Source organism: Anastrepha obliqua, chromosome 2 (genome assembly GCF_027943255.1).
Source record: "Anastrepha obliqua isolate idAnaObli1 chromosome 2, idAnaObli1_1.0, whole genome shotgun sequence".
Taxonomy (NCBI): domain Eukaryota; kingdom Metazoa; phylum Arthropoda; class Insecta; order Diptera; family Tephritidae; genus Anastrepha; species Anastrepha obliqua.
In genome coordinates, this window is record NC_072893.1 from 127,818,884 (window position 1) to 127,843,900 (window position 25,017).

Consider the following 25,017-nt stretch of genomic DNA (forward strand, 5'->3'; position numbering starts at 1 on the left):
TCCATTGCGCATCACTCTTGGTACAATGCTTTTCGCAGGAGGTTTTTATTGCTTAAGTGGTGCATATTCCACACGTGTTCAATCGGATTTATATCCGAGCTCTGTCGTGGCGTCTCCAAAATGTGTGGAGTGTTGTACGCGAGGTACAGCCTGGTGTTAATTGCGTTGTGTTTAGGGTCGTTGTCTTGCTGAAAATAGAAATCGGAACCTATTCCCAATTTCTCGGCGCTGCTCTTCATATATACTTTTTTTCAAAATATGAATATACACGTATTGGTCCATCACTCCGTCGATAAATTCCAAATTTTCGACGCCTGCTGCAGTTATGCAGCCCCAAACCATAATATGGTATTATGGTATTTTTTGGACTTAGAGCTTCTCTTGGTCTCCTCCTTACGCGGAGACGCCCGTTTGAGCCAAAAATAGTGTACTTCAACTCATCTGAAAAGATAACCTTCCGCCAGAAGTCAATTGGTTTGTCCACATACGCTTTGGCAAACTCTAAGCGCTTCCTTCTATTAATTAAATTTATGTGCGGCATCTTGCGAGGAGTGTAGGACCTAAAGTTATATGTTTTTATCGCTCTACGGACTGTTACCGGGTGCACCTCCTTGTCAATGTTGCGACCTAGCTCTGACGCAATCTGCACTGCGCTACAAAACGGGTCCTTGTCTACCAGATGCTTTATTGTGCGCCTGTCACGATCGGAAAGTGCAGGTGGCCGGCCGGATTTTTTGTTATTTTTAATGCGTCCTTCGTATTTGAATCGCCCAATGACATTCTGAATAGTGAATTTGGTTCTACCCATAATCTTAGCTATCTCTGCATAATATTTTTGCTCTTTTGTGTAGAGATGCAGGATATTTCCATGAACATCGAGTGATAACTCTTTTCGACGCATTTTGTCTATAAAAATCGAATATTTTGTCCAGCTCATGCAAAACACGCCAACTATAATGAATTTACTCAATTCACTCATTACTGCACATATTTTTCAAAAATTTTTATTTTTTTAAGAAGAACAGACAGCGTAAGAAATTAAGAGTACTTAGACTTTTGTTGACGCAAATATTTGATTATGTTCACATTCGTTGGAATAATATAAGACTAAAATTAAAAGTAGTTTTTTTCTTTTGTAGCTTAGAAGAAAATATATTGTTTTATTAGCCTACATCAAAGTTTTTTAAATTTAACAAAAATTTGGCCAAGTTACAGGGTGATTTGTGCAAATATAATAAGAGTACGGTGACTTAAGTGGCGCACTGTATTTCCTAAATTTGTATTGCTGATTTTATGGTAACATAAAATAATCCCCAACCGCTTTTCTTAAACACCTCTGAAGTAGCAGTTCTTGGTCGAGAATGTATTCGGTTATATACAACTACAACTCAACTACATATATGAGGTTAGTAAGTACCAACTACTAACTACTTAGTAAGAAATACTAACCTCACACACCTCTATTTAGTTGGCTTACCCGTCTATATCATATGAAAACTTAATGTTGAAAATTTTATGAAAATGTCTAATGAAGCTTATTTTTAACATATGTATGTACATGCGTATGTTAACGTACAATGACAGAAACAACAAATTGGATGCTTTCAAGTTATTTGTTAATTGAGTTGAAGATTTTACTGATGATTCAAAAAAATGTAAAACGAAAAATCACAACAAAAAAATGCATATCTGCAAAATGCAAAAATGACAAAAATCAATTGCTGATGGCTCGAAGAAATTGCTAAAATAATACAGCATGTTATTTTGATGTAGGTATAAAAGCGAGTATAAATGTATTTAGATTTTTTATTATAATATAACTTAAATGTTTATAATTACACGTATCTTTGTTGATCGTTTGTGCAAACATTTATTTGTGTAAATGCATACGTAGTATAGCTGCATATAATGATTTCGCATACTGAAATGCACAGACAGACTTGAAATATACCACAGCACATCAACGTTTACATACAACTGAGACTATAAGTTTGTAAATTGTTTTGAGTTTGCATTTTTAACTTTTACTTGACTTTTTTTATTTAATATTGAAATTCTTTAACTAGTGTCGTTTAGTAGTAATTATTGGATATTTGAATTAATCAGCAGCAAATTGTCGATTTTCAAATTTTTTTACTAGCGCAAATATAATTAAATATTCTATATTTCATGTTTGCCATACAACTACATACATATAAATATATTTATTAATGCAGCTTTTATAATTGATTGCGATTAGCATTTAAAGTTTACAAAATATTAAATTTTCATTTAATTCATTTGTTTTTGTATGTATTAATTGTTTTGATTCTAAATCGTTCATATGTACGGATCTAAGTATGTATATTACCTATATTTCTATGCATATGTGTCTATAGGAAAATCTAAGAAGTAGAAAAGCCAGAGCACCAAGCAAATATTATATTTATAAAAAAACTTTCTTAAAAAATAAAAATTGTATTTTAAATTGAAGAACGCATAGGTATTTAATTTATATTAGTAATGTGTTGTGGTATAACAACGAAATTGTGAATTTGAAAATTTATTTTTTATTCAAAAATTTCAATATGTATTTCTTAAAATGCAGAATCGAAAATAGCAAATAAAATATATATATTTTTGTTTGATAAGATAAACGCTTAAGCCATAATATGTGTATATAATTTTCAAAAGGAATTAATTTTAAATAAAAAATATTTTAGTATGCATCAAATTGTATGCATACTTAGAATTACGCAAGCATTTTCCTTTTCAAGTTATTAACACTAGAAAGATCAAAATCGGGAATTACCAATAAATATCAATGTTTTATTCATGTCTTATGATTTTATATTTGTTTCATTTTTTATAAAATTCGGGTAACATAGAAAAGTATTGAATGAATTTATTATTCAGTTAAAAATAGTTAAGTATTAAAAAGTACAATTTTCAGAACGCTATTGATGCTTGAAAAATTTGTATGAAAACAGTGACCGCTTCGGTCATTCTAGTGTTAATAAAAATATTTCCATAAGCAATTTAATGAGCGTTTTTCCTTCATCTCCTTATTTATATATTCGTAATATTTTTTTCTATGTTTTATATGCAACAAAATAGCGGCAATTAAGCATCTCAAAAAACTCAAGTGACTGCTCGCACAAAATAAAGGAATGCTGTGCTTAATTAAACTTCCAACAATGACCAGGAGTATGGTGTATATGTATACGTGTTTAAAAGTAACGGGCGGATATGGTATAGCACAAGTGTTTGTGATAAAGTAGTTCAAATAGTTAGATTGCAAGGGGTCGAAAGCATACATGTATGTACATATGTGTATGCAATTGCATATTTTTTATGTAACGGTGGTGATACCTAGCGATTATGTATTGAGTACTTATACATATATACATGTAGTTATGTATATTAGGTATATATGTATGTATGAGCAAAATTTAGAACATACTTCAAGGTGTGTGTGTGTGGGGCATAAGCACGTGAATTCTATTTAACAATACAAATAACTGCAGCCCAAAGTCTCTATAAAGATTTGAAAGACATTTACATTTACCGTGTTCGTAGTTGTATTTATTTTTTTACTTTTTAGTCGCCCTGTATTTTTGTAAAGTACCTATGTCACCTTTCAATAGTCTACGTTTGTTGGCTTACTCTCCTCACGTCCAGAATTTTAATTTATACTTGTCATACGTAATATTAAACATTACAAAAATATACTGTTTTTCAGCATGAAAACAACATAAATTACAAAAAGTATTATGTATAGGTTGTATATGTATGTATGTATATGATATTTTTAAAAGTAAGCATTATTATTATTAATCATAAAATAATACGAAATAGTTTTAGCAAGACAGAAACTACAGAAAAAAGTACGTCTAGGTGCAATGTTTCAAAATTCAAGATAGTAATAAAAAAATATTTCGAAATAAAAAAGGGAACAATTTTGAAAACATTAGTTAATGAAATTGCAGCCCATATAGTTTTTTCAAGGCTTTTGAAAAGAAAAGCCACTTCTTGTGTTTTGATATTTGTTGTTGTGACTAATAGTAATGCACTTTTTTGCCGGGATCTGCTTTGTCTCCGCCATTAGTTAGCAGTCGTTTCGTCTGTTCTTAATTACTATTATTATTGTTACTGCGGTTGAAGTTATTGTTGTTGTATGTAGTTTTTTATGCTTACACCTGCACAGCTCTTCTCTGTTCTTCCCAGGCCTATTGTCGCGCTTGTATTTTGGCCTGCATTTGTGCCAGCATCTCCTGCATGCGTCGCAATTCGGCCTCTTTCTCCTGCAATATTCGATCCTTCTCCGATATAACGCTGTTCACCACAATTTGCGTTGGCACCATGGAATCACGCTCTACTTTCATGCCATTTTCCTTACGTCCCTTGGCCAAACGTTCGGAGCGATAATTTTCATAATGTACTTCTTGTGTGACTTCCTGCAGATCCTGCATGTGAGTGCTGGAATGGGTGAGGAAAAGGAGAAGATTACTTAATTGCTTAGCATATTTGAAAAAAACATGATTAGATTAAATGATCGCGCCAAGGCGTGCCAATTGAGAGAAAGGAATTAAATTTCGATAGATTTTAACTTCTTTCGCTTTTTTTGTTTTTTGTTTATAATTATTTTTTACCAAACTTAAGGGGTTATAGCAGTTAGAATTTACAAAAAATTTATTTTTTTATTGTATTTAATGTACTTAATGTACATACATATATTCAAGAATACACACAGAAAATGTAATATCGTTCCAAAGAATATTTTCGAAGTTACCCGTAAATTTGAGGAGGTTTGCCATTGCCTGCCGAGGGGCGACCGCTATTAGAAAAATGTTTTTCTTAATTTTGGGGTTTCACCGAGATTCGAACATACGTTCTCTCTGTGAACTCCGAATGGTAGTCACGCACCAACCCATTCGGCTACGGAGGCCGCCGATTAGTCTTAAATTTTAACACGAGCTTCTTATATATATTTTTTTTTGATAATTAATCGAAGATTTTCCCTCACCGATAAATATTTTTTTTTTATAAACTATTTAAGGACGAAATTTTGGTCAAAAATCGATTTTTTTTTTTTTTTGAGAAACCGCCTTTTTGTCAAAAAAACGTATTTTGCTTATTCCTTTAATTTTTAATTGTACCAAACCTTACTTTAAAAACTACGCCTTCAATTCAACTCACATTAGCATAGTGCGCAACTTGATAAAGTCACAGTGATCGGGATTTTCAACCTCTACAACGCCCCATGGATACAATCGACCACGCACTTTCTTGCCCTTCACTTCGAGTAGTGTATTCGCGCCACACACTGCAAATGGAACCGCCTCCTTAAGCTGCTTTACTTGCTCTTTGTAATCCTCATCCTCGTCGGAATCACAATCGGGCAGTGGATATATTTTAATGCCATGATCCTCTATTTCTTGCATGATCCGACATTTTAAGCGCAGGATCTCCTTCTTCGTGAGGCAGTCAGCTTTCGCGATCACAGGCACAATATTTACTTTTGAGTGCAATTTTTTCATGAATTCGACATCGAGTGGCTTGAGGCTGTGGGAGCGAAAGAGATATCGATTAAAAAAGAATGCGAAAAATAGTAAAAGCCCGAGTTAGCACTGCCATTGATAACGGAAGGATATTTTTTTTAAATATTCCCTTATTTTTCTATACTCACCCATGCCCGAAAGGCGATATAAAATAGAAACAACAGTGTATACGATTGTCGACAATGTTGCGTCGGTTCAGGCCGCTCTCATCGCGTAGGAAACGTTCATACTGTTCGTCAATATATGCTAGTATGGCGCTGAAACTATCCGAGTTATCGATGGCATCACCGAATCCCGGCGTATCCACAACTGTTAGACGCAATTTAACCCCGCGCTCCTCAATCTCAACTGTGGAGGCCTCTAATTTGACAGTTTGTTTTTGTTTTTCTGAAAGTAGGGAGGAATGCAAATGTTTTCGAAAATATTGAAAACCGATTTCTTTAAGCACTCACCTATGGCATCTGTTATCACCCGCTCCGGATATAGATCCGTCAAAAACAGACTATTGACCAATGTCGATTTCCCCAGTCCCGACTCGCCAACTACCATCAATGTGAATTCGAAGCCTTTTTTCACCGATTTGCGATGAACCTGGTTCGGCAGATTGGCGAAGCCGACATAACCAGGCGTTTCAATACTCGAAAACTGTAAATAAGATGTGGAAAATGAAAATAAGGGTCAGAAAAAATATACAAAAATTTTAAATGAGGGGTGGCGAATAAACAATTAAACGGAATGTAACAAAATGTAATTAATGCGAAAAACACCGACCGATTGCAGTAGCAGTTGCCGCACTTTTGCGGTAATTATGTGGCCGGCTGGACGGTCAGACGTTCGGTCAATATGAAAACGTGACGCCGCATTAGCCGCGTGTTTTAGTGGCCATCACAAAAACGAACAGAGCGGATTTGAAAATGTAAATTGCATTCATTGGCGCTGTGTTTGATGAATCCAGATGGGTTGGGTTAGTGGCATTCTTTTTTTTTTTTTGTTTTTGTTTTGAACTTGCATTTCCAGGCGACTAAGCGATAAGCTCTTGTGTACATACAAATGCAAGCGTGTTGGTTACAAAAAGAAAAAATAAAAAAACATTTTCATGACATTCACACGATACCAAAGAGATTAAAGTGATGGCGAATTAGTTAACACTACACCTTACAGCGGATGTACATGCGATGTATCTGTACATGTGACCGATAACTGCTTTCTGTACAAATTGGGGATTTGCCGTTTAATCTTTAAGCTTTTTAATATCTGCAGTTCTGCACTTCTAAACTTAAACTATCAAATGTTTGTGAAACTTGCTACTTTACAAATTTCGCGCCTTATACTTTTTGTATTCTTAAATATTATATTTTTTTAGTAGATTCACTTCTCAGGTGATCGGTTATTCAGTAATTATTTCTGTAAAAAGTCAGACAGCACTGTTGATATGCTTTTTTTTAATAACAATTCTCCATATTCTTTGTTGGGCTATGCAGTCAGACAGTTACTCAAATTGCCCAGCAAGCTGCAAAGTGCATTACTGCTGACGAGCAACAAACGAGTGTTGGGCATGCGATAAGGAATAGCCCGAAACGCAGCGAACACAAAAATAATCACTACAACTGCAGCAAATACACACACGTCTAATTGAAGCAAAAATACACAGACGTCACCAATAGCAGCTTGACGGCAATTGGTGTGAAGATTTGTGGTGAATTTAAAGCGTATTATATGTCTTTAACCGAATGTGTTGTAGTTGTTGTTGTTGCAGTCGCTGCATTACTCGGAGTAATATGATTCACTTGTAAATTATAAATGACTAAATTTAATGGAATCAAAGTAGGATTTTAAAATCAAAAGCGAATGCGAGAGGGTTTGAACAACAGAATTTTTCATTAATTGCATGACTTGAAGTGTTGAATTTCAATTCGATGGGCAAAAATAATAAAAACCGGGAAAGAGGAGTAGCAAAAGGAAATTACTATGAGAAAATAATGAAATATAATGAGATATGATGGAAACTGATGGGATAAGAAAAATAAATAGATAAAATACGAAAAAGTACAACGAAAAATAAATATAAAAAAAAATTGTAAAGGACTATTTTATCAACTAATCTCTAAAAACTAGTCCACTTTTCTTGTCAAATGCTATAATAAAAAGGGACCAAATGAAATAAAACTCAAATTTGATATAACAGAAAATTAAGTAAAATATAAAAACAAAGTAACAAAATAAAAGTTTATGAATAAAATTTAAGTAAATAATAAAATAGAACTAAAATGAGTGAAAATCTATGTACAATTGGCGCTTCCACCCTTTTTGTGTGATTCGCCGAAGTCGTCCTATTTGTAGTGTGTGGCTTAAGGGGTTATATACAGTTAGAATTTCCAAAAAATAGATTTTTTTTCTTAAGGTACATATGTAAATACATTTAAGAATGCACAAAGAAAATTTAATATCGTTCCGGTGAATATTTTCGAAGTTACATACAAACAAAATTTTATCCTATGTAAAGTGCAAAATGGTGTTTTCAAAGTCAGTGACCAACATTACACGAAAACCATTAGTCTCAAAATTTAACATTTAAATATATTTTTTAGTAATTAATCGAAGATTTTTTCTCACCGATAAATATATATACATATATATTTTTATAAACAATTTAAGGACGAAATTTTTTTTGAAAAACTGCCATTTGGTCACAAAAATTTATTTTGCTTATTCCTTAGATTAATTACTAGATTTAACATTACTTTAACGAAATCTGTTTGGTTTTTTAATTTCGGAGGATCGAGTTCAGAGACATAGTGGTCACCGCAAAACGTCTTTTTTTGAGAGAAGCTCCCGGAGATCAGCTGCAGCTCCTTTTCAAATAAATATTTTTACTAATAATAAGTCTTAAAATACAATTAAAAGATAACATAATATGTGTACAGATTTTTAGATCAATAAATTTAAAAGTTTTCTCAGAAAAAATTCTGGAAAAATAGTTTTTTTCGGCCTTCTAACTGTATATAACCCCTTAATATTTTTTACAATGGAAGGACCTATGTCGGGAACCGCAGGCGTTTTTTATGAGAAGCTTCTTCATGGCAGAAATACACTCGGAGGTTTGCTATTGTCTGCCGAGGAGAGACCGCTTTTAGAATAAACTTTTTCTATTAATTAATGTTTCGACCCTTCGCACTTCCGAATGGTAGTCACGCACAAAACATTCGGCTACGGCGGCCATAATGTAAAACAGATTATAAAAGAATAAAAACCGGCAGCAAAATTCACAAAACCATACCTCATAACACTTGCAATATTTACTACATTTTTTCTTCTTGACTCATATAGGTATATTATACAGGGTGAACGATATGAAGTGTTACCAACTTCACACTGCTTGCATCTGTAAAACAGCTCATGACATCAACGGTAAAATTGTTCTAATGACAGTTCAATATATTCTTTATAAGCCATCAAAAGCATTTGCGTCTCAGTTTTGTTGAATTTTTTTTCTGTGATGGAATTCAAACGTAATAGAGTGATTGCATTATATTTGGCTGGAAAATCACAACCAGCCATTGTTCGTGAGCTCAGTCACCTCAAAGCGAATAAAATGTTTGTGTATCGCACTATAAAACGTTACAATGATACTGGTAGCATTGCAAAACGCTATGGAAACGAAATCCACGTCGAAGTGGAAGAAAACTGGTCAAAGACCTGAAAATATCACAAGACAGCATTCGACGCATATTGAAAAATGAGCTCAAGGTCAAGGCTTACAAGTTCCAAAAAGCACATGATCTTTCAACCCAGCAAAAAAAGTTCGCTGCGAAAGAACAAAGGAGTTGTTACGCTTGCACTTACGTGGCGAATTTCCTAACATTGTGTTTTCTGATGAAAAAAAATTCTAATTGAACAGTTCATAAACACTCAAAACGATCGTGTTTACTTGACCGAACGCTCATACGAGAATTTGAGCCTACGTGAAGCAATTTCCCATCGCAAGTAATGGTTTGGGCCGCAGTGACCGCTGATGGACGCTCTCCAATCGTTTTTATCGAGCCTGGTGTCAAAGTGAATACGACTTATTATCGGGAAAATGTTTTAGAAGCTGCTTTCCGTCGTAGACCATGGACGTTCCAACAGGACGCGACACCGTCTCATAAAGCTCGTGTGATTCAAGAATGGTTAAAAAATCATGTTCCACACTTTATTTCGTCCACACAATGGCTTTCGAATTCGCCAGACGCAAATCCGATGGACTATTCCATCTGGTCCATTTTGGAGAGCAAGGTGAGGACTAAAACATATGCCAGTATGGATGCGCTGAAAAAAGCGATTATACGATAATGGGCCAAAATACCTCAAAATTACATTCGTGCAGTATGCAACTCATTTTTTGACCGTTTGAAGGCTATAGTCAAGGCAAAAGGTGGTCATATCGAGCTAAAGTGAATATATGTTAAAATTGAAATCATTTTTGAACAATTTTGTCTTTGAAATCAATAAAAACTAATTTCACACAAAAAAGTTATGATGTTTTGAATAGGTAACACTTCATATCGTTCACCCATATATACATAATATGTACGTATTATGTTACAACAATTGCCTACATCCAAATGTGAGCAGTGGTGAATGCATACCATACATGTTTATACGAAAATATGCATGTAAATTTTATTTATGAAAACATTTCTCGATTACTTCTGTATACTTGACAACTAAAATAATAAAAAAAATCCAAATAAATGACTCAGATGAACATTAAAAGTGCACATATTTAATTTCCAGTTCGCAAAAATGCTGAAGTGGAACTTTTTTTACTTTAACTTTACGTGATAAAAAAATGGCGTTGAACAATGTGCATACAACTAAGCGCGACTTAGAAAATGCGAATATGCGAAAAAAGGCATGAATAATAAAAAGCTAGCGGACAATTGAAAAATAGTTTGTTTTATAATAAACGTACGATGTACAAAACTCCATTGTTATTCCGTGAGTGCATAACAGTGAAAAAAAAAATGTTCACAGCGGCCAGACTCGACGAATTTTCTTCAGACACTAATGACTTTTGTTGTTACAATATTGTGTGTTCACGTATATTATACTGCTCTCGTCTTCTAGATGTAGAGTCTCACAGGCAAACCACAGAATCCAACTAAGTCATACCACATGTTGAATCTATCTAGATGGTGTTTCCTGTTGTAACACCAATAGCTTTTTCGCTTGCAGTTATCCCGTTGTCCAGTTCCAGTGCAGTTCTTTCAGCATTCCCTCTTTTTATGCACTCTCCTTTCATGGTGTGTGGTTCCATCGTACAAAAGGGCATAGTGCAGCGTCTTACCACACTTGGAGTCCCAGTCGGTTCTACGTTACGGGAAGGACTCGGATTTTTATCGGACCAAGAATTGCCACTCCAACAGCATTCCCTGTAGATGTATGGGGAATGTTTATGCTACAACAACAACAACAACAACAACAGAGGTCGCTACATTAGATAGGTTTGCATTGTGTCCATCTATGGTTAGCTGTACTATCGAAAAGCCCAGTCGATAGTGAGAAGTCCCCTTGTAAAACGTTTATTCGCTCCCCGAAAGTCGATTGTACGATACCGGAATGACTCGGATTTTTAAGGAGAGCTTTCACTTCAGTAATATTGTCCAAAAATTAATGTTATAAAAACAATATTTTTTTTTTAATTTTTAATTTTTGTTTAAATTTTTAATTTCTTTTTTTTTTTTAATTTTTAATTTTTTTTTTAATTTTGAATTTTTTTTTTTTAATTCCATATATCCATATATATATCCATATAACTCCATATACACAACTAATCTGGCTATACAACATCTATCCATTCAATAGACTGAAAATACCACCAGACTCCTTAGAAGAGAAGCAGCTCTCTTTAGACAATATACATATGTATGTATATTTGGAGGAATAAATAAAAATTGTAAAATTTATAGACAAAGTCACCTCTCAACCTAATCACGGTAGTGTGTGTATATACGATTCGGGCAAGTGTAGAAGTAGTGCTTTTTTAATTGATACTTTGTGTAACGTCTTTTCACTACTGAACAAATGGAATTTTCGCAAACGCAAAACGATAACAAATTGTACAGCGTGCGCCGCATTTCAATCACAGCAAAATGCTTCGCGTACCACACTTATCTCGCTTTCTATACAACACAAATTATATCATGCACAGCCATTACAATGCGACAACAAAAGTCAAACTCAAGCAACATTCGTTCAATGAGCACAAGCGAAAAGTAAGGGGGAGGTATTGTAGGTAACAAATCGAATAACCGCTTGAACGACTGAGCGTGTAAGTGAAAATTAATTTCACACAAAGCGAAACATATTCAAAAATGAATAATTCCAGCGCTGACGGCATTATTTACATACAGTGCACTCGCGGTAACTCGAATAGCCGCTAAGTCGAACGACGTGCTAACTCGAACACATTTTTTTCCCTATTGACTAGTTTGTAACTCGAACAATATTAAAGCGCTATAACTCGAACAAAAAAACAAATTTATTTGTACACACATTCTTTTCAAACATGTACATTTTGTACAACCATACATATGTAATAGTATATGTATATAAATTATATGTATACTAGTGTATTGTCCATATGAATATTTCGACGTTAATATCCCGTTAGTTTTCTGGGAATAACATCTTGCATTGACCAAATTGCTTTAAATTTGTCATTTGTAGTGTATCAGTGCATGTGAGTTGAAGTGTTTAACATTAAAAGAGAGGGCTGAAGTCCTTAACAAAATTAAACGTGGATGTAGTGTTACTTCTCTAGCGAAGGAATATGGGGTAGCCAAGTCCACCATAAGTCTTATAAAAAAGAAAGACAAGGCAATTTTAAAAGCAGTAAACAACACGTTTTTGGGTCCTGGGAAGAGGAGAACTTTAAAAGCTTCTGAGTTTCCTAAAATGAAAGCCGCTTTATACAAATGGTTTCTGTCCCAAAGAAAAAAGAATTACCCAATAAGTGGACTCATCTTGAAAGAACATAACATGAAAAACATAATTTACAGGTCGAATTTACGCTTTATGATGTTAACAAATGGAATGATGGTGCCGAATTTACCGACACAGAAGTAATAATTGAAACTAGTGATTCTGAGTCTGAGTTTAACAACACAACTGAGACATGTGAGCGGATATCATCTGAGGGGGCAGTTAGCTCTATCAATAAGGTAATTCAGTGGGCCACAACTGAACAAGTAAGCCCCGCAAAGGTTAACACTCTTCAACATTGCTGCAGGCAAGAAAAGACAAACACACATTACAACTTTCTTTTCGGCCTAACTTTTCTGTTAAAGCTGCCTTTTTTTGTGTAACTGACACAAAGACTGCCAAATATTTGATGAAAAATATTGAAACGATTTAATTATTTTAAACATATTCATGTTCATATCCATATGTAAATAAATAAATAAATTTAATTGAAAAAAATCGATATCGATGACTGTTTTTTTAACATAGCACACTCAATTGATAAGTCGAACAAATTCGATAAATCGAACAGCGCCTGTTTTAATTAGTTCGAGTTAACGCGAGTGCACTGTATTCTAAAACAAAAAAAAAACAAAACCAATGCTACTGAAGACTATTCTCAACGCTAGACAATTGAAACGATGCATTCTCAATGGTGGTGCTCATTGGAGGGCATTTATAATGGCCCTAAGACAGATAAGAATGCATAATGGCATAACTGTCTGCCCGACTGCGTGCCTACAGCACCATTCGACATTTACATTCAGAATTAATTATGCAACATTCAACAATTCTTTCGTCCGCTCAAATGATTTCGAGATTGGCACACCACAGGCCACGAACAAGTCGACAGACAGACAGTAACTTTGCCGACAGCGCTGCAATTATCACAAGTTTTTTCACTTACAGGTCCGCTCATATACGCTTTACTTATTACTTCTTTTATTGTATTTCTGGGGCCGTTTGGCATTCGTGGGTGTTGCAGTAGCGCTCTAATTCGACATGCCGTTGCTACTTCTATTCGTTTTTAGTGCATATCTCTCCCCACAGTTCGCACATACGAGCGCACTTACATTGGTATAGAGGAGCAGCAAAGAATTTTTTCTTTTCATTTTTATTAATGTATTTTTTCTTTACATTTTTGCCTTGTATTGTTGTTGTCATAATAAAGGTGAATGAACTGACTTCCACTTGTCAAACGGATTTGTGCGAGCATGTTTGGCTGTGGTCGACGGGTCTGTTATAACATATTGCATGCAAATTAGGGTTAAGGTGCCATAATTGAGGATAATTGAAATTAATTAATACTTTCAGAATGTTTCCAAAAAGAAAAGATAGTCAATGAATTCAGTTATTTTATGAATTGTTCATTAAAAAATTTAAATAGAATTTGTAGAGCGGTAATGAAATTGTGGCAATTTAGAAACAAACAAAAAAAATATATACATATATAAATATATATAATACGAAAAAAAAATTAAATAAAATAAAAAATCTATGGAAAAAAAATAAAAAACAATGGCATAAAATAAAATATGAAAAAAATTAAGACCTCATTAATTCAAGCGACAGTAAATCCGCTTAAATTTATTTCATTTCATTGTTTCACTGGCCCTCCAAAATTATTTGTGAGTACGCACCGAACTAAAAATGACATCCGTTGGATTTAGTGCAATATGCTTCACATGAATTCATTAATCAACTCATATGTCAAAATGTGTGTGCTATCAAATGCGATTAAGTTAAAATAATTTATTAATTAAGCATAGGCTGCATGGTTACTAGTTTAACAAATGAAAAATATTTTTTTTTATTTTTGGACGACTTTTAACTTCATACACGATAGGAAATTTTCTAGTCAACAATGAACTTAGCATACATACATTCAAATAGGGTTAGTGTCGAAATTCTGTCTGTAGAAAATTCTGCTATTTAAAATTCTGCTTTTATAAAATTCTGCTTTCTAAAATTCTGCTTTCAAAATTCTGTATAACAAAATTCTGTATTACAAAATTCTGTATTAAAATACAATGTTAACCCTCATCAGTCCGACTCCGGCTACGCAATCCACCGTATTTTTGCGTAGAACTCCTTTTCGCGTGGGCGGCCTTCAGCCGCGCTTCAAAAAATTAACCCTCATCAGTCCAACTCCGGCTACGCAATCCACCGTATTTTTGCGTAGAATTTTTTTTCGCGTGGGCGGCCTTCGGCCGCGCTTCAAAAAAATAACCCTCATCAGTCCAACTCCGGCTACGCAATCCACCGTATTTTTGCGTAGAACTCCTTTTCGCGTGGGCGGCCTTCAGCCGCGCTTCAAAAAATTAACCCTCATCAGTCGAACTCCGGCTACGCAATCCATCGTATTTTTGCGTAGAACTCCTTTTCGCGTGGGCGGACTTCGGCCGCGCTTCAAAAAAATAACCCTCATCAGTCCAACTCCGGCTACGCAATCCACAGTATTTTTGCGTAGAACTCTTCTAAAAAAAAACGAACAGTTGCGAAGAATTATTAAAAAAAGAAATGAATTAAGTCACACTACATATTTAAAAAGAATTGCAAAAAATACTGTAATTGGCTAAACTAAAATATTGTTATCGCTTAAACATACCTACATGTATATTTATGAATTAAATGTTTATTTTGTTACTTCTTGTATGACGAAAATCACAAAACTTGAATAAAGCAGAATTTTTCGCATTAAACATGCAGAATTTTGAAAAACCAGAATTTTAGAAAGCAGAATTTTAAAAAGCAGAATTTTAGAAAGCAGAATTTTAAAAAGCAGAATTTTAAAAAAGCAGAATAATGTAAAACAGAATAATGACACGCTCCCATTCAAATATATTAATGAGAGCTTATTTACCGAGTTCTGTTCACCTTTTACTTTTAGCGTGCTTACTGTAAACGTATGTGTGAGTGTTTGTTAATAGTTTATTGTTTACTTTCTGTTGTTTATACGTTCATACATAAAACAACAACGTAGTCGATTGCCTTATTTACACAATACATATACACATAGAGCAGTATGTTAACACTCGAAAGCAATTGTGTGGCATTAGCATCAAACTTCACATCTCATTTCGGCACGGGAGTATTGATTTTCATATAGTTAATTCAGGTCAAGTTCCTATACAAAAATGTCGGCCTCTTAAAGTACTGAAATCAAAAATTGGACAATATTCAGTTCATAATTTTATCATGAATAGATTACATACCCAATGCAACCTTCTTATCTTTAGAATACATGAAGGTTCAATTAATTGCTCTTATGTATCTTCTCTCTCTCTTCGCGCATATCTATGTTGTTTCACTGTTTGGCAAGTTGACTTGGCAAGTTTTTCATCACCAAAATAAAACCGTTTTGATTATTAGAAATATATATGTAGTATGTATGCACATATTACATATAAAAAAAATATTTAAAGGCATGGGCCGCGTTAATTCGGAGTTTAAGTAGCGTACCTACGTAAGAAATAATATTTTCGCGGAAAATTAACTAGTGACACTAGAAAGCATATATTAAATTAAATATTCATGGTTGGAAATTGTGTCACCGCCACAGCGATCGAGATCTATTCTATACAAATTTTGCATCTACGTATTAAGTAAAGGGGATTTATTTAATTTTTTAATTTAATCTTTAAAAGCTTACATGATAATAAAATTATTAGTAAACTCAAGCAAACGCAGCTCTAGCAGCAGAGGCTTTCGGATGGTAAAGGGGTTACAATTCGTATTGCGTATAAAAAAATTATAAAATTCACAGAGAACAATTGCTTAATGCATTTTTATCTTTTATCTTTTATGAAAACTGCAGTCAGTTACAGTCACACAGAAAACTTAACATACCCCGCGATAATGCAAAAAAATTCTGATTTTATTAAAAAAAAACTGAATACTCTAACGAAATACTAAAGAACACAAATATTATATATACACAAATTTATTTAGCAAAATGTGAACGGATTTGACAACGCTCTCAAATAAAATATACTTATGACAAAAAAATACCAATTATAATTTTTTTTTTTAATTTTTTTAACATTATCATCCATTAAAAGGCAACTGTACTGAGTTGTCAAATCTCTCAATATTTAATACATCTTGAAATCCACCGTGAAATCTAAAAAATATATTTTTATAGAAGATGGAAAAATTCAAAATATACTGTATACTAACTTTAAAAATAAAATGTTCCGCCCCAGCAGCAGTATTTTGTATTTGCTGGTGGTACGACAGAAGTAAGAAAGAAAAAAGAAATGCAAATGAACTGCATTGTCGGGTGATTTGTGTTACTTTTATTTTTTTATTTTCCATATTTTTTATGGAATTTTTTTTTATTTTTATTTTAGTCAACACAGACGTCCTCGTTGATTACTCGATAGCGCTGGAATTCGCTAATGGTGGCTAATCCTCCATAACCCCTCCCTTTCTGCTTTTGGTATTTTGTCGCTGTTCACTTATTCAATTCAGCCACACAATGGCACAACATAAAAGCTCATATTGTAAAAAGTATGAAAGGTGTTGGAGCTAAAGTGCGCAATTCACAGTATTTAAACACCCCCGCCAGTACAAGTTGCTCGTTGTTGCTTCGAGTTCAATTGACCCTATGTTGTTGTTCTGAGTTCACCAAAAGGGTTGAATGCAGGAGATAGGTGACTTTGTGCTGCATTGAGTGCACGCATGTAGATTTTATCAACATTTGTGCAAATATTGTTTTTTCTGGATTTGTTTGTTTTTCGTGTGTACAAATTATCCTTTTGAAAATATATCACAGGCTGTGCTGCCACTCACCAATTTTTTTTTACTAGAAAAACATAACGTCACAACAACATATCTAGAACTTAATTTATTTACTCGATTTATGACTTTTTTAAGATGTAGAGAACTTTCTGAATCAATTTCTATGAAATATCCAAGGTACGGACCAGTTTTTTTTAGTCATATGTTATTTTGGAAATCGCGACAGAAAGTCAGTATCATATCTCACCGAAACGAGATGATTTGCTATACGCTCGAACAAGGAAATATTGCAAACTTATTTCCAAAGTCAAAGAGGGTTTATTGAAAAGTCAAAATTATTTTTTCCGAAAAACATGGACTTGGACGCTCTTTGTTTTCAGTAGGATGGTATGCCATGCCACCATCGATGCTTTGCACGCCAAATTCGGAAATCGTGTTGTCAGCCGTCTTAGTGATGCCAATGGAGACTTTTTTGTGGGATGCCGTTGAAAGACCCATGCTATCCGAACCATCCATTAACGATTCAAGTCCTTAAGGCGAATATCGAGAAAGATATTCGTGAGATTGCGCTAGAAACCGGCTCCAAGGCCCATAACTGCGTTATCATAATTCACTACTACGAATGAAATCATATTCCATAAATATTGGAAATGTCTGCTCTTTCGAAAAAACCAATAAAATACCGAAAGAAATACTTTTCATAATTTTTTTTAATTTTTAAAAAGAAACCACTATATGTACCACACTGATCAATGAACGCTCCTCAATCAACTGAGTACATGATATAAGTTCAATTAATCAATCGCTTTAATTCAAAGTGATTCGACAAGCTTTTAAATTGACATATGTAATTATTGTATAAAAAAAATTTTTAATCTTCAACCACAATCATATTTAAACTTTGAGAAACCACTTTAATTGAAGTTTTTCTTCCACATATTCTACTCGGTTTTGTTTTTGTTTTAGTTATTATTGATACTTGTAGCAATGCTTAAAGTTATGCGACATAGGGAAATGAGCCCGCAAACAGAAGAGGCAATATACACGAAAATACAGCAATGACGCAGACCCCATAGTGAAGTGTCTGTGCAGCAAGGAGACAACCACAACCCAAACCAGCCAGTCAGGCGAGCTGTTGTCGGATTGACCTGCTGCAACGACAGCCGCGCCCTTGAATGACTGTTTCGTTTGTGTGCAGCGTATGTAAAAATGATTTTATATGTAAATAAAATTTCATATAGTCTCCCAACAAACAAAACACGAAATGAATGGCGTCTGGAGCTTGTGTGTTGATGAGGCAATGTGTTAAATTCTTACGGTTTGATGATCTTTATGATAAACTTACCGATTTTGTGTCCGACATTTTACGTTTATTGCTAACTTCGCTTATTTTTCTTTATTCCTTCTTATTTGTGCGGCAACTTATAAACAATTTGGAATTTGAAATATTTTTTAATTGTTTTATACACTTCCTCTATTTGCATATGTTTGTTCTTTGCAAAGAAGTTAAATAGAACGTGGTTTATCCACTAAGAATTATCGCAATTTATCAGCGTACTGGCGTTTATTCAACGCACCCAACAACACGGGAAAAACAAAACCAAACTTCACATTCGAAGCGTTGAAATTTCTGCAACGAAATTCGGTTAACGTCGACGTTGACGACGGCGTCGATGACAACAAGGTTTTCTTGCGAAGTAGACAATAAAAGGAGCAAGAACTGTGCAGCGAACAGCACAGCACGTTGCGTCAATTCACAGTGTACGTGAAGCAGAGCTGTTGACTAGTATCTTTGTTGTATTTATTACTGCAGCAACCGAAGTTTTTGCGCTGCCTTGTTTATACGCCTTTGCCCCTGCTGTTTCGTGGTCTATCTTTTTTCTTTTTTACTTTATTACTTCTTTTGCCACTTTCACAATTGTTTTTTCAAATTTCTCCACAATTTAGGTGTGCGTGCACGAAATGATAATTAGAGTGCAAATTATAAACACAATTTTTATTGCTCATCAAGCGAAGCGCAGCAGAAGCACAGCAAACGAATTTATTACAAATGCACTTAATCCAAGAAAGAGCACCGATAATTAATAACAGCTAAAAAAACACACACACATTCACTCACGAAAACTTTATGGAACACTTAGAAATCACCGGCAAAACTTGCAAACGGTTGCATTTAACTGCCAAAGATTGACACAAGAATGATTGACTGCGAATATTGTCCGTTGGTATGGTGAATGCCTCGAAAAATCGGGCGAATAAAAAAACCAAACGAGGGATGCCACACAAATATTTATATTAATAAAATAAATTTAATTTCCTTTAAAATTGTTAATATATTTACACTTTTTGTTGTTCTTTTAAAATTGTTAGGGTAATTATTTAGAAGAGCGGCCCTTCAGAAAATCAATATTTTTGTAAAATTTTTTCAATGATATCAATAAAATGTATTGTAAAAGAGTGTTTAAGATCGGGGGAACTATACTTTTATGTAGGATTTTGCGTAGAACTGCTTTTCGCGTGGGCGGCCTTCGGCCGCGCTTCAAAAAAATAACCCTCATCAGTCCAACTCCGGCTACGCAATCCACAGTATTTTTGCGTAGAACTCCTTTTCGCGTGGGCGGCCTTCGGCCGCGCTTCAAAAAAAAAAACCCTCATCAGTCCAAAATACTGTGGATTGCGTAGCCGGAGTTGGATTGATGAGGGTTTTTTTTTTGAAGCGCGGCCGAAGGCCGCCCACGCGAAAAGGTGTTCTACGCAAAAATACTGTGGATTGCGTAGCCGGAGTTGGACTGATGAGGGTTATTTTTTTGAAGCGCGGCCGAAGGCCGCCCACGCGAAAAGCAGTTCTACGCAAAAATACTGTGGATTGCGTAGCCGGAGTTGGACTGATGAGGGTTTTTTTTTTTGAAGCGCGGCCGAAGGCCGCCCACGCGAAAAGGAGTTCTACGCAAAAATACTGTGGATTGCGTAGCCGGAGTTGGACAACATTTCAAAACACTTATATAATGTTCAAGCGGTAATTCTTGTTGTGTCGCCCGCCGGATTTGATATTCATATTAACAGTAAATCCTACATAAAAGTATAGTTCCCCCGATCTTAAACACTCTTTTACAATACATTTTATTGATATCATTGAAAAAATTTTACAAAAATATTGATTTTCTGAAGGGCCGCCCTTCTAAATAATTACCATTGTTAGTATATTACACTTTTATTGCTTTCAAAAATATTACACCTGTCTACATGACAATAATTAATTTCTTTAAATATTTGTAATATTTGGAAAGTTCAGTGATACTCGTACTGTGAGGTCATTGCTCTACAGAATCATTTAGGAATATGTAACTATTTTTTTAAATATTTACTGCACATGAGTACATGAGCATAATTCTTATTATAACAATACAAAAGGACAGATAACTCAAGTAGGAAATTTTAACATATTGAGGGTAAAATTTTTATCAAATTATATACACACTTAAACAAATAGTAGGCAAATGAAGGGATCAAAGCGAATTTATTACGGGTGATGGCATCTGCCCAGCTGATTTTTTCGCCGTAGATATGAATAACGTCAAAATTATTTGTTTTGTTTACATATGTGCGTTTACTTTGTCCTTTGTGTGCATTGAGAATGTGAGAAAAAAAAACATGAAAATGTATTGGGCTTGGCTCTCTCCCTGTCAATTGTCTGCCGCCGCCATATTAATTAATCTTTTGCTGTTAAATTGTGGTGAAACAATTTCTGCGGTGCATTTCGCAGACAGGTTCTGTTCCTTGCCAAGGAACGGGCCAAGACTTAAGTTTCTGTAGTAAATCAATATTTGGAAATATGTGTCTATGAAGGCACATTGGACACAAGAATGATAAAATACTATTCTGTGTATTGAACTGGTAGTAGCAGTAGAATAAAAAAAAAAAGAGTAATGTATTTTTTTTTTTTGCGTTTGAATGTTGAATGTTAAAATCTATAAACAAAGATCGTTAGTTTAGAACTATTTAAACAAAAAATTTGACTCCAAATAAATAGATGAAACCCAGCTGCTCCACTGATACTACTTGCTCACTTGTGCCTTGGTTTTAATATTATTTAATTGTATTATATGGCAATTGTATTTACTCGTTTCCTTGTTTGTGCAAATCTCCATATTAGACTACCACTATTGTGAACGTATAGTTTTCAACTCACAGCTGATTTTGTTTTGTTTATATGTATGAACATTGTTTCTTTTGCATTATGTGATTTGTTTTGGATACGTGCGTTGCACTTAATTAGTTGCAACGAAATTCTTGGCGTATAAAGCGTATAATGCGTTTTAATCAAGTACAGAGATTTCATCTTTCCTTCAACCAATGGGCTGCAAAACAACAATATGTTCCTAAACATAATCCAGTGCTGGAGAAGGATATCAAACGGTTGGAAGATTTCCTTATGTCAAAACCCAATATAGTTGTACTAACAGGCGCAGGCATTTCAACAGAGTCTGGTAGGCATAAACATAAATTACTTCAGAATATACGCATTACAAAAAATACCCAATTGATCGACGTAAATACTGCCAGGCATTCCCGACTACCGTTCTGAGGGAGTTGGTTTATACGCGCGCACGAACCACAAACCCATACAACATATGGAATTTGTACGCTCCGCTGACGTGCGTCAACGATATTGGGCGCGAAATTTTGTAGGATGGCCAGTTTTTTCAGCAACAGAGCCCAATCGCACCCATCATGCGTTGGCGCGTTTCGAACTCGAAGGACGTATACAGGCTGTAGTAACACAAAATGTTGACCGGCTGCATACGAAAGCTGGCAGTCGCAATGTTGTAGAATTGCATGGCAGCGGTTATGTGGTCAAATGTTTATCGTGCGACTATCGCATTGATCGACATGGATTTCAGGACATTCTTAACACCCTAAATCCTGAATTTCGTGATGCACCCGATATGATTCGGCCGGATGGTGATGTGGAAATACCACCTGAGTACATAGCTAACTTTCGCATACCATCATGCCCAATATGTGATGGTCACATGAAACCCGAAATTGTATTCTTTGGTGATAATGTTCCAAAGCAGCGACTCGAACGCATTGCGGAGATGATTTATAACGCCGATGGGCTGTTGGTACTCGGTTCGAGTTTGCTGGTATTTTCTGGCTATCGAATGGTACTGCAAACAAAAGACCTCAATTTGCCTTTGGCTATCGTAAATATTGGCGAGACACGTGCTGATCATTTGGCAGATTTGAAGCTGGCCGCCAAATGCGGTGATGTGTTACCGAAATTGTTTAATTTTAAAAAATAATATGGATATGTAGATAAAGTAAATATGTGGCAATATATTGTTAAATATTTTATTTGATTTTAATTAAAAGGTGTTTGAGATATCTATCAACTTATCTTGGTTATAAAATACCTAAGGCGTATTCATTAAAGGTGGTGGCACTAAACCAACAACAATATTTTGTACGTTGGATTGTCAAAGAAAAGTATTGGCAAAGTAGAAAAGAAAGAATAAATTCTCTTTTGTTTCATTCTGGGCTGACAGCCACATAAACACCGCGAAAGAAAAAAATAAACCAGCTGATTTACCGATACCGCCTTTAATAGATTCGCCTTGTAAAATACCCATTTGCAGTCAAAATTGCTTCATGATTGAAATCATTAAAATATTACATGTTATACTTTTTTAATTTAAAAAAGTTGTAAGATCATACACTTTGAACATCGCTAGTAGGCCAGTTCTCACACGATAATTTAACTCTATCGCTATGTACTATTATCAATTCTGCTCTCATTCATCTTCTTTGCTTTCATTCATATATAAGCTCTGATTTCGTCGCTTGAATTTCTTGACAGGTGGTTTCACATTCAAAGCGTTCATTTCACTATCCACCTCGTTTACATTCTCGGGCGCTTTATCTTCCTTTTCTGCCTCATCAGCAGAACTATTACCTAGATGCAGTTCATCAGAATTTATTTTTTCCTGAAATTCACCCTCTGCACCATCTATCTCCGAAATGGGTTTGGGCAAATTCAGACTACTACTGGTTTTTCGCTTGAAAGGACTAATTTGCCGCGGTGATGGCGCATCACCAGTACTGCTTGACATATTTAAGCTCGACTGCTCCGTTTGAACGGACGTTGCAGAATCGTTGAACTCTGTGTCAGTGCTTTCATTCAACGCACTGGAATAGCTAAGCTCTTGTCCACCAATTATTAGCGCTAGACTTACGGGATCATCAATACCTAAAGCGTCGCAGAATTGTTGAGTCTGTGGATTAATTACCGCTTTAGGCTGCGTCGTATAGCCATTACTGGATTCGCTAGCATTGTAGGGCTCAACTGTGCGTACGAAATTATTGGGCACAAATAAGTCTGAAGCAAACTTGTTGCGTACATGTTCCATTTCATCGGTTGTTGGTTTAAAGTTATAACGTTCAGTACTTGCTGCATTATGTGGACCCGGTAGATAGTATTTTGCACTCTTCACGTTGGTTAAATTATTAGTTAAATAGAGAATTGTCAACCATTCAGGATCATATTCCAAACGTATATCACCCTCGGAAACTGGAGTTTCAATATCAAGCAACTGCAAAAAACGACGTTTTGGCAAACACTTGTCCAAGGCAAGAAATTTGGTAACACGCCCTTCACTGTCTTCACTCGTTGCTTTTTTCCTTAAACTAAGATTTTCATAACTACTTTCGGGAACTTCTCTGCTTTCATCCAATTCATCATGCGTCACCAAAGCAGCGAATTTGCAATGCAAATGTGCAGCAAACCAGTATTTCGGTTTAAGCAATTTGAGCAAATCTTCACAAGGCCTACTCCCAAGCTGGCCTTTATCCATTTCGTCACGGAAATGAGGTTTGAAGCGAGCTAATTGCGATTTATTGCCATAGTTGTAAACGCCACGGGGCCAATCGTGTGACATAAATATGTCGATTGAATCAGAGAGTTGTTTCAGGCGGAACACTTCGAGCTGGCGAACATGGTAGACACTTGTACGAGTGGCGTCGGTATAGGGGGCGAATTCGTATCGCCCACGCAAATAGTCGTGGCCTTTATAAATACCGGACAGGCCTGCAATGCGGATGCCATTTACTTTTACTACGCCAGCATATCCCAGGTAGTATATATTCGGCGCTACCCAGCCGCCGTACGGTAGTTCCTGCAGATGATTGGATGCTTCATGATTACCACCTATAAATAACGTAAGTATTGGCGCAACTAGCTCACCACTGTAGTATCTGTAAAATAGTATACATATAAATATAAATAAATAAATATTGTGCTTGCACGAAACTCACTTATAGAATGAGCACATATCCAAATATTTTTGTGGGACAGCCATTGTCTGCAAATCCTCCAAATTACGTGTAGCCTGGAAGTCGCCACAGCAAAGTAACAAATCCACTTTGACGCCCTCCTCATTTTCAATGCTCTGTATTGTTTCATAAATTTTTTCCAGCTCACCGTGAGCACAACCTTCGACAGCAATTTTCATATTCACTTAATCAAAAATGCTGCGCTTTATTAAAAAAATATATTGTAACAATCACCAAAAGATTATTATTAAAAACGAAACAATTTGTTACCATGACACTAACGGCACTATGCTATTTTCACACAAAAATTATAATTCACAGCTTTTGGCGTGCTGTTCACAATGAATCGCAATACATAAAATACTAAACTGTTTTTTTTTTTATTTAAGTTGCCAATAAC

The 25,017-nt window shown here is 35.0% G+C and overlaps 3 protein-coding genes across 4 annotated transcripts; 1 reads left to right on the forward strand and 2 right to left on the reverse strand.

Annotated features, from left to right (window-relative positions):
* Positions 1-1,788: 1,788 nt before the first annotated feature.
* LOC129237674 (septin-1) lies at positions 1,789-19,493 on the reverse strand. Of its 2 annotated transcripts, none has more exons than XM_054872557.1 (5): positions 18,631-19,493; positions 5,993-6,185; positions 5,669-5,927; positions 5,179-5,544; positions 1,789-4,458 (listed from the first exon to the last, which is right to left on the reverse strand). In XM_054872557.1, the coding sequence occupies exons 1-5, from the start codon at positions 18,646-18,648 to the stop codon at positions 4,209-4,211; spliced, it is 1,086 nt and encodes a 361-aa protein (XP_054728532.1). In that variant the 5' UTR covers positions 18,649-19,493; the 3' UTR covers positions 1,789-4,208. The 2 variants fall into 2 exon arrangements, with proteins under 2 accessions (XP_054728532.1, XP_054728533.1); XM_054872558.1 differs by lacking the exon at positions 18,631-19,493 and adding an exon at positions 6,312-6,507.
* Positions 19,494-21,500: 2,007 nt separating this feature from the next.
* Positions 21,501-22,643, forward strand: LOC129237948 (NAD-dependent protein deacylase Sirt4). Its single transcript, XM_054872949.1, has 2 exons — positions 21,501-21,772; positions 21,849-22,643. The coding sequence occupies exons 1-2, from the start codon at positions 21,595-21,597 to the stop codon at positions 22,589-22,591; spliced, it is 921 nt and encodes a 306-aa protein (XP_054728924.1). The 5' UTR covers positions 21,501-21,594; the 3' UTR covers positions 22,592-22,643.
* Positions 22,615-24,926, reverse strand: LOC129237947 (lariat debranching enzyme). Its single transcript, XM_054872948.1, has 2 exons — positions 24,600-24,926; positions 22,615-24,539 (listed from the first exon to the last, which is right to left on the reverse strand). The coding sequence occupies exons 1-2, from the start codon at positions 24,794-24,796 to the stop codon at positions 23,081-23,083; spliced, it is 1,656 nt and encodes a 551-aa protein (XP_054728923.1). The 5' UTR covers positions 24,797-24,926; the 3' UTR covers positions 22,615-23,080.
* Between the last annotated feature and the right edge of the window lie 91 nt (positions 24,927-25,017).